The sequence below is a fragment of the Callithrix jacchus genome, chromosome 2, assembly GCF_049354715.1.
Source record: "Callithrix jacchus isolate 240 chromosome 2, calJac240_pri, whole genome shotgun sequence".
NCBI lineage: Eukaryota > Metazoa > Chordata > Mammalia > Primates > Cebidae > Callithrix > Callithrix jacchus.
Window position 1 is genome coordinate 97,058,580 of NC_133503.1, and position 13,059 is coordinate 97,071,638.

The 13,059-nt window shown below is 40.1% G+C and overlaps 2 protein-coding genes across 3 annotated transcripts in view; one reads left to right on the forward strand and one right to left on the reverse strand.

Moving 5' to 3' along the window:
• REEP5 (receptor accessory protein 5) overlaps window positions 1–13,059 on the forward strand; it is a 45,191-nt gene that overhangs the window by 9,512 nt on the left and 22,620 nt on the right. Inside the window, exon 3 of the mRNA XM_002744682.7 lies at window positions 11,220–11,358. Coding sequence (XP_002744728.2) covers window positions 11,220–11,358 — 139 coding nt within the window. The remainder of the gene's footprint in view (window positions 1–11,219; window positions 11,359–13,059) is intronic.
• The window catches only part of SRP19 (signal recognition particle 19), a 59,622-nt gene that overhangs the window by 7,593 nt on the left and 38,970 nt on the right, over window positions 1–13,059 (reverse strand). Inside the window, exon 5 of one of the 2 annotated variants that reach the window (XM_054252058.2) lies at window positions 5,472–11,399. The exons of the other annotated variant lie outside the window; for it this stretch is intronic. Coding sequence (XP_054108033.2) covers window positions 11,380–11,399 — 20 coding nt within the window. The 3' untranslated portion in view covers window positions 5,472–11,379. Of the gene's footprint in view, window positions 1–5,471; window positions 11,400–13,059 lie in introns of those variants that run through there. 2 annotated transcript variants of the gene reach the window in all.

Sequence of the window (13,059 nt, forward strand, 5' to 3'; positions counted from 1 at the left end):
TCCCTACAAAGAACATGAACTCAACGTTTTTTATGGCTACATAGTATTCCATGGTGTATATATGCTGCATTTTCTTTGTCCAGTCTATCATTGATGGGAATTTGGGTTGGTTCCAGGTCTTTTGCCATTGTAAACAGTACTGCAATGAACATACGTGTGCTAATCTTTTTTACCATTGTTCTATCAAACAGTTTTTTTAGGGGGCTGGTAGAGAGGCTGAGATGGTTGGATTGCTTGAGTCCAGGAGTTTGAAACTAGCCTGGGCAACATGGTGAAACCCCATCTCTACAAAAAATACAAAATATTAGCACACGCCTGTAGTTCCAGCTACTTGAGAAGCTCAAGTGGGAGAATCACCTGAACCTGAGAAAGTCAAGGCTGCAGTGAGCTGTGTTCATGCCACTGCACTCAGCCTGGGTGACAGACTGCACTCATGCCACTGCACTTACTGTCTCAAAAACCCACACATGAAAAAACAAATAGTTTTTAAAAAATAAAACAGTCATATGCATTCAGTTCTGAGTTATAAAATGTTAGTTAAAAGGGGTCTTAGAGACTTAAGCTGCTGGGGTGATAGCCACCTTTAACAGATGTGGAAATCAAGGCCACAAACACAGATCACAAGTGTGTTGGGACCAATTCAGTCCTAAGTGTAGGGATATCTGAGTCACCTGGCCTGTGTCCTGTCAACATTCCACGTTGTTATATTTGACTGTGACCAACTCTTCCATTGTGCATTTAAAAACAAAATGGTACAGTGGTAAATGTGATTACTGTAATTAAACACCAAAAGATTTGACCACTGAATGACTGCTTTTATATAGATAGATAGATAGGATGGATGGATAGATAGATAGATAGATAGATACACACATACTTCTACTTCATCTTCCATTATAGGTATTCTAAAGACTCATCTTAAACTTTTTTTGTTTTGTTTTGAGACAGGGTCACACTCTGTCACCCAGGCTGGAGTGTAGTGGTGCAGTCATGGCTCACTGCAGCCTTGACATCCCGGGCTCGAGCTATCCTCACACCATAGCCTCTGTAGTCTTTCTTTTTCTTTTCTTTCTTTTTTTCTTTGTGAGACAGAGTTTCTCTCTTGTTACCCAGGCTGGAGTGCAATGGTGCAATCTCAGCTCACTGCAACCTCTGCCTCCTGGGTACAAGCAATTCTCCTGCCTCAGCCTCCCAAATAGCTGGGATTACAGGCATCTGCCATCATGACTGGCTAATGTTTGTATTTTTAGTAGAGACAAGGTTTCACCATGTTGGCCAGGCTGGTCTCAAGAACTACTGATCTCAGGTGATCTACCCGCCTTGGCCTCCCAAAGTGCTGGGATTAAAGGTATGAGCCATCACCCCCATCCAATCTTTTGTAAGTCTTTCTTGTTCTGTTTGCTGGTTGTCTCTCTTGCTTTAAAAAGTTACTCACATACTCTGCAGTGAAAAAGATATGTAACTTTCTGATCACTCACAGTTTCCTACCTGTTTTTTTTTTTTCTATGAAGGAGAAAAATCTTTTCCTTATTGACATGGAAACAAACTAGTGTTTATGTCTTAAAATGTCTGATTCTTTTTTCCTTCTTATTTGAGATACTGATCATAGGAAAGCCATTTGAATTACTAGGAATTCCTGTATCACACTCTCTGATAAATAGAGCCAAAAGCAATCCCATGCAAGGTGGGCATGGAGGATGGTCAAGTTATGTATTTGCCATAACAAAAAGAATTATAAACATTATGGTCCATGTTCTTCATATTGAATTTTCAAAGAATCTATCTTGACCTCAAATATTTACTTTTAAACATAAGTTACCATATTAAAAGTAATATAAAACAGATGGACCAGAAGATGATTCCTTTCTGTTCTTTACCAATAGCACATCATAAAGCTTTTTACCCATAAATATGGATAAAATTAAAATATAAATGGATATATATATATATATTTTAGTGAACTTTTTTTTTATATTGTCAGTCTCTGGTAATACAGTTGATATTGGTACAACTTGTTTGAATAATAAAGCCAATGCTGTGGAGACATATTATTACTTAATTTTATGTCATTTGGCTAGTTTGAATTGTAGCAACTGAGTTACTTAGGAACCATGTACAGTATAGGTAGTATATACTTAAGTGTCTTGGGATTGAATAGTCATAAGCATGTGTATATGGAGCTGATTATTATCTCTTGAGCAAACAGCTAAACTTTTACAGAATTAAATTTTCTCATATGTAAAAGGTGGGGATAGGGTACAGGAGAATTGGGAATAACATATGTCAAATGTTTAGCACAAATCAGGTAGTCTGTAAGTGCTTAATTAAGGGCAGTTAGTTTCATTAACATAGAGGAAAACTGATTTAATGATAGTCATAGTTCTTTAACTTTGTGTCATTAAGCTTTTAATTGATTTAAGGAAAAACCTTCCAAATAGTATTTTTTCATTTAGTTTTTCACTTTTTTTTTTTGTTCCTTGTATTATTTTTTTCCTGTACTTAAATCAGCTGAAGACATCATTATTATTATTATTATTTTTTGAGATGGAGTTTCGCTCTTGTTACCCAGGCTGGAGTGCGGGTGGCGCGATCTTGGCCCACCGCAACCTCCGCCTCCTGGGTTCAGGCAATTCTCCTGCCTCAGCCTCCTGAGTAGCTGGGATTACAGGCACGTGCCACCATGCCCAGTTAATTTTTTGTATTTTTAGTAGAGACGGGGTTTCACCATGTTGACCAGGATGGTCTTGATCTCTTGACCTCTTGATCCACCTGCCTCGGCCTCCCAAAGTGCTGGGATTACAGGCGTGAGCCACTGAGACATCGTTATTTAAACAACAATAAAACACAATAAAGTTTTGTTCTTCCAAGTTATAAATATGTGATATGGCCAGTGGTTTTCTTCTGTATTGGTACAATGGTATATATGTTCCTAAGCATTGAGTATAATTTGGACTAACAATTTTTTTTTTTTTTTTTTGAGACAGAGTTTTACTCTTGTTGCCCAGGCTGGAGTGCAATGGCATGATCTTGGCTCACCACAGTTGTCTCAGCCTCCCGAGTAGCTGGTATTACAGGCATATGCTGCAATGCCCAGCTAATTTTGTATTTTTAGTAGAGATGGGGTTTCTCCATGTTGGTCAGGCTGGTCTTGAACTCCCGACCTCAGGTGATACACCAGCCTCAGCATCCCAAAATGCTGGGATTACAGGCATGAACTACCACACCCAGTGGACTAACAATTTTTTAATATTAAATTAAATCTTATGTTATGCACAAGAAATATGAACTTGGTCCTAAAAAAGGTAAGAACTCCTATCAGAAATATAAATAGGTTGTACAGTTTACATATAAAAAAGTATTTTGGCTGGGTGTGGTGCAATCCCAGCACTTTGGGAGGCTGAGGCGGGGGGATCACCTGAGGTGGGGAGTTTGAGACCAGCCTGACCAACATGGAAAAACCTTGTCTCTACTAAAAATACAAAAAAATTGGCCGGGGTGTGGCATCACATGCCTGTAATCCCAGCTATTCGGGAGGCTGAGGCAGAAGACTCTCTTGAACCTGGGAGGTAGATGCTGTGTTGAGCTGAGATCGTGCCACTGTACTCCAGCCTGGGCAACAAGAGTGAAACTCTGTCTCAAAAAAAAAAAGAAAGGCATTTTGATCTATTTGGCATAGTAAGAACAAAATAGATCTGAATTAAAAACATGTAAAAGTGGATGTTTTCCCAGATGATTTATTGTGTCTGAAATAATTTGAAAAATAGTATGGAAGGTTATCTCTTTCCTGTCTCCCTCCAAGTAAGCATTAGCTGTAAGTATTTTGAAATATTGATAGATGAAACCTCAGCAAGAGAAGAAGAGCAGTTTTTGACCAGTATCAAGATAACTAACCTATGCTTAGCTTAGAAAGCTTTTGGTGTTGCTGCACACCTTTTATGTCAATTCAGTGAGCTGCAGCCACTTACAGTAGCCTGAACAATAATGACCTTGAATTATCTCATGTAAGAAGTCTGGAGGTTGAAAATCTAAGGTAGTACAGCAGAAATTTATGCTCTTTTTCCAGTGACCTTGGAGTAAAATCTTTTTTGCCCCTGCCTGTTTCCTCAACATACAGCAAGATTGTTGCTATATAATGCTAAGGTCTTCAAGAGCAGCAAGTTGGAAGACCTTTTATTTGTGAGCCTCTCTTATTTTATCAACAGAGGAAAATTTTGTCCCAAAACCTTCTATCATATTTCATTTTCTGTTTCACTGTTCAGAACTGTGTGGATACCCTTAATTCCAAGGGCGCTAAGAAAGTTAGTATCTAACAAAAGGCAATGGAATTACCATGGTGGGTTTTGTACTAATCTTGATTTATCCCCTAGGCCTGAGGCAGGAGTCTAGCTTCCCTGAGTCAAGGCAGATCTGCCAGGTACATGTACATAAAATCAGGGCTCTGTGGGTGAGTAGAAAGAGGAAGGACTGGCTAATTGATAGGCAAGGAACAGTGTCTGCTGTTTCCTGGAGCAGTGATAGTGACCCGTTGCTGTAATAGGATTTCTGAAGCAGCAGTGTTATTGTGAAAATCTGATGATGCTGGTGACCATCATTCTACAGTGAATAGTTAACTCTCAGGTAGTGTACAACGGTGAGATTGAGCTGCAGATACAAATTTGGAAGTTATTAGCATATACATGGTATCTAAATTTGTGGGGACAGATACTGTCTCCAGATCAAAACAACCAAAACGGCATGATGGTAATAAAATAGTTTTAAAAATCTGGTATTACAGAATGCCTAGGTGGTAAGTGAATTTTTTTCCTCTTTTTTGTTTTTAAGTGGATCTTATTTTTTAGAAAAATTTTAGGTTCACAGTGAAATTGAGCAGAAGATACAAAGATTTCCCACGTACCCACTACGCCTACACGTATACAGTCTCCTCTACCATCAACATCGCCTATCTGAGTGGTATGTTTTTTTGAGATGGAGTCTTGCTCTGTTACCCAGGCTGGAGTGCAGGGGTGTGATCTTGGCTCACTGCAACCTCTGCCTCCTGGATTCAAGCAGTTCTCCTGCCTCAGCCTCCCTAGTAGCTGGGACTACAAGCGTGCACCACTATGCCTGGCTAATTTTTGTATTTTTAGTAGAGATGGGGTTTTTCCATGTTTGCCAGGCTGGTCTTGAACTCCCGACCTCAAGTGATCCACCTGCCTTGGCCTCCCAAAGTGTTGGGATTACAGGCGTGAGCCACCACAACCACTAAAAAACATCTTCTGTTAAACAAAAAATTAGAATTCACTTTTTACACTCAACAGTATATCTTGGACATCTTTCCCTATTAATACCCTTTTTAAAGGCTTCAGAATATTTCATTATATGGATATGTCAAAATGTACTGCCCTTTATATACATATGCTCTGTAACCTTTTAGTTTAATGAGTTAAAATGAGTAAAATTCATTTTAATATAACTCCTTTCTTTACATTTAATTTTGTCTATAAAATGTAGAATTTAGGGCCGGGCGCGGTGACTCATGCCTATAATTCCAGCACTTTGGGAGGCCGAGGCAGGTGGATCACAAGGTCAAGAGATCAAGACCATCCTGGTCAACATGGTGAAACCCCGTCTCTACTAAAAATACAAAAATTATCTGGGCATGGTGGTGCGTGCCTGTAATCCCAGTTACTCAGGAGGCTGAGGCAGGAGAATTGCCTGAACCCAGGAGGCGGAGGTTGTGGTGAGCCGAGATCACGCCATTGCACTCCAGCGTGGGTAACAAGAGTGAAACTCCGTCTCAAAAAAAAAAAATGTAGAATTTAGTTCATCTCTGAGATGTCTTCCAACTCCACACATGGTGAATCCTAATTCTGCTCAATTAATTTTAGAGCTGCCAGCTGCTCCCACAGTTGTGCCAACCATCCTCTGCATCACAGTCGTGCCTCTGCTGCTCACCCAGCCCTGGCTTCTCTTGATATTTGCTTCTCTTGATATTTGCTTGGGGAAAGCAAAGTGCTGCCCCAGAACATGGTAGGTGGCTCAGGAGAGAGAATAAGGAAGCCACAGCACTTCCCCAGAACATGGTAGGTGGCCAGGTTTTAGAACAGTGGTGAGAATATGACAGTAAGGAGTGCAGACAGCAGTAAGACTGTGGTGTCTGTCCACAGAAGCTATTATGTGGGTGTGTCTTCTGGAAGATCCGAACCCAGGGTCAGTGTGTCTGCCAGAGGATGAGGCCGTACTAGAGAAAGAGGAGCCTGTAAAACAGTGGACCAGGCCTGCAGAGAGAGTGGTAGGAATCGTTGCCAGTTGCCCTGGGGTCATTTCAGAACTCCACTGGGGGTTAGCTAGGGGTGAAATGAACTCTGAAGGTTAATGTTCCAGCTAGACAGATACAGGGCTTTTAGATGCAGTTCTTGAAATTTTAGTGACAGTTTTATTTTAGTATAGTTATCTTGAATCTTTTTACAAATTTGAGAATATTCAGATGAGGGTTCTAGATCATTAGAGTTTACTTATTCTAATTTTAGTAGAGACATTATTCACAGTTTGCCTTCTATGTCCAACTTTTCTTCTCTTTTGGCCTCTTACTCATTACTGGAAAGGGGTAGCCGCCCTCTGGCTACAGCTGATTATTCCCAAACTGGCCATTTAGATTTCCTTTCTTAGAACGAGTAGGGGAGGTGCTGTGAAGACTGGAACTTTGAGCTGGTTTCCAAACACAGTTCTGCATTATGATCACCTGCACAGCCTTGTAAGAGCTGCTGAATTACTGAGTCTGAAGAAGAACCCAGGCATGTGTATTTTTTTTTTTTTTTTTTGAGACGGACTTTCGCTCTTGTTACCCACAATAGAGTGCAATGGCACGATCTCGGCTCACTGCAACCTCCACCTCCTGGGTTCAGGCAATTCTCCTGCCTCAGCCTCCTGAGTAGCTGGGATTACAGGCACACGCCACCATGCCCAGCTAATTTTTTGTATCTTTAGTAGAGACGGGGTTTCACCATTTGACCAGGATGGTCTCGATCTCTTGACCTCGTGATCCACCCGCCTCGGCCTCCCAAAGTGCTGGGATTACAGGCTTGAGCCAGCATGTGTATTTTTAATAAGTTCTCTAGACGGATGTGGATGATCATCCAAGTCTGAGGACCAGTGGACTAGGACACCAACTCAGAACACCATCCTGTTCACTTCTGATAGTTCCCTGCTGCACACTCAGGTGAGTAGGGTAGAGGGTAGACTGAACCTCCAGGGATCTGGACATTAAGACTATGACCCTTACTCCTATTTTTCTGCTCTGTGACCAGTTTAACCTTTCTTTGGGGTCCCCTCCAAAAGTAGGTTTCTGACCTCCTATTGTATCTATCTTAATTCAATAAATATTAAATTCCTACTTTGTACCAGACATTTTGCTAAATGCTATCCAGCTTGCCACTGAATTGTTCTCTTAGGAAAACAACATAGAATAGTGAACAAAGCACAGGCTTTGGAGTTAGTTTTAGGTGTAAGTCTGATCCTTGCTACTCGTAGCTGGGTGCCCTGCTCATGTTATTTCTCTTCACTAAGCCTGTTTCTTCCTCTCAAATACAGGAACAGTACCTATCCCTCACAGCTATTATGAAGGTTAAATTAAATAATTTTTAGGTTTCTACCTCTCCATTCTATGGCTTGGCCATTTTGGCTAGACTTCAAGGGACCTAAGAGCATAGACCATATCTTATGGTTTCATGAATCCTCTATGTTGCCTAAATTGCTACCTCTTTATTCTGATACACTGAGTTGGAATATGATTCATAAATGTAAAAGGCAGTAGAGTGTATTGTTGGAGAATCACTGAACTTGTCAAGGAAGTCTATTCAGAAGGTATATAAGTAGTCTGGGCATGGTGGCTCATGCCTGTAATCCTAGTACTTTGGGAGGCTGAGGCAGGAGGATCACTTGAGCCCATGAGTTTGAGACCAGCCTGGGCAATGTTGCAAAACCCTGTCTCTATAAAAAAGTGCAAAAGTTAGCCAGTCATGATGGTGTGCACCTGTAGTCCGAGTTACTGGAGAGGCTGATGTGGGGGGATGGCTTGAGTTCAGGAGGTTGAGGCTATAGTGAGCTGTGATCATGCCACTGTGCTCCAGCCTGGGTGACAGAGCAAGACCCTGTCTCAATCAATCAATCAATCTTTTTAAAAAAGATATATAAGTAAATAGCATTCAGAAAACCTCAGTTTTAAGCTTTTTTCTTCTTTCACCATGACTATACTGGGCACTTTACCTTTTTGAACCTCAGGTTCCTCAGTGAGCTATAACATCTGTTCCCTTTTTTCTTGTTTTGGGTAGTTTATGATTGTTATGACACATAAAGACATTTTTAAAAATGAATATTGTGCTATTTTAAAATGATAACTAAATGGCTTCAATAATATGAGAAGATCTATTTTTAAAAATCTCTTCAACTTAATAGACTGTGGTTCTTTTCCTGGCTTCCCTCATGTGTCTTGGTTTTCTACAAAGTTGTGATCAGTGTATGCATTCAATTTGGAGTCCTTTTATTTCTACCTTTCAATGTTACTATATGTTTTTCTACTATATTAACATGGGGACTTTTGAATTCATATTATAGATATGAATTAAAATTTTTTTTTATTCCTAAAAGAGCTGAACTGTTAGGTTTTTGTGTTTTTCAATCTGTGGAACCTAACATTTAAAAAATAATGAAATGAATGGAATTTAAAATAGCAGAATGGTTTCAGGAAACATCTATTTCAGTTTATATTTTTATGTGAAGATGTATGTTTATTGGATCACGATGTTTACTGGATCACTTACTGACAGTTGTGGCTAAAAGAATTTAAAAGACACTGAATTAAGTAATAATGATGGTCCCATCACATTATGAGTTTTCATGTCATATTCTAGAAAAGACTGTTTAATTCCCAGGTATGTCCTGAGAGTTCCTTCCTTTGGAAGTACATAGGTTTTTTAGTCGTAAAATGTTTTGGTTCACAAAACTAAGACCTTACGTGAAATCTAACTATGTATCGCCTCTGTCCAGAATGAATGGACAGGAAACAGATTCTTATTATACTAATAACTAAATAAATCCACTTAAATATGGATAAGCCATACTATACCAAATGAAACACAGTGGGGAAAGAAATAATATACATAAAGGGTATACTGTGTTCTTTGGTTAACATTCTTGCCTACTCTTTTCCTTTGGCCTTCTGTTAGCTAGCTTCTATCTGAAGGAAGCTAAAAAAAGACAGACTGTGTGCATGTTACAAGCCTTTTTTTTTTTTTTTTTTTTTTTTTTGAGACGGAGTTTCACTGTTGTTACTCAGACTGGAGTGCAATGGCATGATCTCGGCTCACCGCAACCTCCGCCTCCTGGGTTCAGGCAATTCTCCTGCCTCAGCCTCCCAAGTAGCTGGGACTACAGGCACGCACCACCATGCCCAGCTAATTTTTTGTATTTTTAGTAGAGATGGGGTTTCACCTTGTTGACCAGGATGGTCTCAATCTCTTGACCTCCTGATCCACCCGCCTCGGCCTCCCAAAGTGCTGGGATTATAGGCGTGAGCCACCGCGCCCGGCCTACAAGCCATTTTTTAATAATCAGCTCTCTTAAATTCATTTTATATGATTCTTGTACTTTGAACAATTTGGGGCCAGGTGTGGGAGCCACCACATGGCACTTTGGGAGGCCGAGGCAGGATTGCTTGAGGCTAAGAGTTCGAGACCAGCCTGGCAACATAGTGAGACGTTGTCTCTACTAAAAATTTAGAAAGTAGCTAGTTGTGGTGGTGTGCACCTGTAGTCCCAGTCACTTGGGAGGCTGAGGTGAGGGGAATTACATGAGCACAGAAGTTCTAGGTTGCAGTGAGCTATGATTGTACAACTGCATTCCAGCCTGAACAAAGAGACCCTGTCTCAAAAAAATAATTTTGCCTAGTCTTGAAGTTCAAAGCAACATTCACTTTATCACTTGTGCCTATGTCTTCCTCATTAGTAATCTTCTCATTGAGCAATTGTTCCCCTTTGGTTATTTTTTAAAACTCACATAGCTGCTTCCAATTAACTGTATAAGGGCTTTCTTAGTGAGTGACTCAGCATGATTTAGCAGTCTCTTTGGGGAGCTGATTTTATGGAGCAGCCAATGTATTTGTTTTCTGAAAATTTTTTATTTTAATAGGTTTTTGGGGAACAGGTGGTGTTTGGTTACATGGTTAAGTTTTTTAGTGGCGATTTCTGACATTTTGGTGCACCCATCAACCAAGCAGGGTACACTATACCCAGTGTGTAGTTCTTTTATCCCTCACCCCACTCCCACCCTTTCCCCTGCATCACCAAAGTCCGCTGTATCATTCCTATGCCTTTGCATCCTCATAGCTTAGCTCCCTGCCAATGTATTTTCAGTAGTTAACCTGTCTCATAGGCTAAACAAGATTCGGAGTTCTTTTAGTTTACTCTTTCAGTCCAGCTCAGTTATGATAAACATCTAGATCTGTTAGGATAGAATAAGAAATTGTAGAGCTTCAGGTTTAGAATAATGAGATTCCTAGGACTGAAGGAAATGTCTGTGATTTAGAAGAGAGAATGATTTTAAATTTATTTCCATCCATTTGCAGAATGAATTTTGTTTAAGCAATAGTTAGGGTTGGGAAAGTCCTGTTATTAACTGAGGAGGGGAGGAAGTCCATAGCCTGTGGATCAGATAAAGACATTCTGAGCTAAATGAACACCATGATATTTGTTTTCCCTCACTATAAAGTATGCTGTGGATTTTGGGCAGTGCCTAACCTATGTACCAAATGTTGCTTTATGGGAAATTCCTATTAAATTCAATTATTAAAAGCACATAAGAACTTGGTTATCATAAGAGAATTCTTCCTGATATATCCCTGGTGGCAGGACCCAGCTTGAGAGTAGAAATTGCTCTAGTTTCCAATCACTAGTGGTATATTCTAGGTCTCTGGGGGAGGCCTTAGCAGGATGGAGATACAGGTCAGTGACAGCTAGTGCTGGTTTCTCCGGTGACCAGGAGACTAGAAACAAGTGGTTATAATGGCTTGTCCTGATATCCACCATTGCTTTGAGTCTTTAAGCTGTACTCTTGCATCTAGTGACAAGTGCCTACATGTACCTGAGTTTCTCAGTGGTATCGGAGGACAGGCTATGAAAGTGTGTTTGAAAATATTTCACTGATATCTTACCAAATGGTATACTTTCTTTTGTACTGCCTTTCAGAATTAAAGCTATAGAGAGTCCCAACAAAGAAGATGATACCCAGTGGCTGACCTACTGGGTAGTGTATGGTGTGTTCAGCATCGCTGAATTCTTCTCAGATCTCTTCCTGTCGTGGTTCCCCTTCTACTACATGCTGAAGGTATGTTGGTTTTCCTTACCACTAAAACTCCATCTCAGGACCTGTATAGAAGAAGTAGGAATAAATGCTTGAATGTTGTACATCTGTGACTCTGTCTCAGATTATGAAGAAGACAGGCCTGGGCGACAGAGCAAGACCCTGTCTCAATTAAAAAAGAAAAAAAGCTCTTCAGTTGGACTTTACAGTATACTTATTCTTGAAGGTTTTTATTTCCCCTGGAATTAATAATTGTTATTTGTATATTCAGACCTATTTGTAGCATCCTTATTTCAGTTTGTCCTACTTATTCTACATTTCTGTGTACTTTCCTTTTAAATTTTTATTTACTTTTTAAAAAATATACATTTTTATAGAGAGGAGGGCTAGCTTTGTTGTCCAGACTGGACTTGAACTCTTGGGCTCAAGCAAGCCACTTGCCTTGGCATCCCGAGTAGCTGGGACTAAATAGGTGCACGCCACTGCAGCTGGCTACTCTTTTAAACATTTTTATCTAAAGAAATATAGATATAGGAAATTAAATATAGGAAGCTCCATCACCCCAACCACAATCACAAATGGTAGAATCTTGAGTTTTAGTTTTGGCTAATTATGGATATATATTTCTTTTTCTTTGGTCTTAACTTTTTTTTTTTAATCTTTTTATTTGTTCTTCTTCCTGAGAGATTTCTCAATCTAACCTCCTTTATTTTATTTTTTTGAGATGGAGTGTTGCTCTTTTGCCCAGGCTGGAGTGCAGTGGCACCATATCTGCTCATTGTAACCTCTGCTTCCCAAGTTCAAGTGACTGTCCTGTCTCAGCCTCTCGAGTAGCTGTGATTATGGGCATATGCCACCATGCCTGGCCAATTTTTGTATTTTTTTAGTAGAGATGGAGTTTCACCATGTTGGCCAGGCTGCTCTCAAACTCTTGACCTTAAGCAATTTATCCACCTCGGCCTCCCAAAGTGCTAGGATTACAGATGAGCCCTGCCTCAATCTGACCTAATTTTCAACTGTATTCCTTGATTATATTATATCCATTCTGCTATTCCTGCCATATATCATATTCTTCATTTCAACTATCATATTGTTCATACCTAATGTTTTTGCTTGACTCTGTTCTGTTCTCTTGTTCTTGTTTCATATTGCTAATATTTTCTCATTTCTTTTAGTATGGTTACTGCTTCCTAGTTTAAAATTCTTGGTCAGCACTTCTAATATTTTTGATCCTGACAAAAATCTGTAGCTGTGTTGTTTTTCTTTTAAAATGTACTCTTGGCTGAGCATGGTGGCTCACACCTGCAATCCTAGTGCTTTGTGAGGCTGAGTCAGGCAAATTGCCTGAGCTCAGGAATTCGATACCAGCCTGGGCAACACGGTGAAACCCTGTCTTTACTAAAATACAAAAGAAATTGGCCAGACATGGCAGCAACCCCTGTAGTCCCAGCTACTCAGGAGGCTGAGGCAGGAGAACCGTTTGGAACCTGGGAGGCAGAGGTTGCAGTGAGCCGAGTTTGCACCACTACACTCCAGCCTGGGTGAAAGGGGGAGACCCCATTTCTTAAAAGAAAAGAAAAAGAAAGAAAGAAATATACTCTTAAAATATATTGTTATTTTTGTCTACAAACTCCTTTTCATCCTTGAGTATCGGCTATCCTATCAGGCACTGGAATGGAGAGGGCTCCAGTCCATGCTAGTACTAGTAAGTTTTGGGTAGGGGGT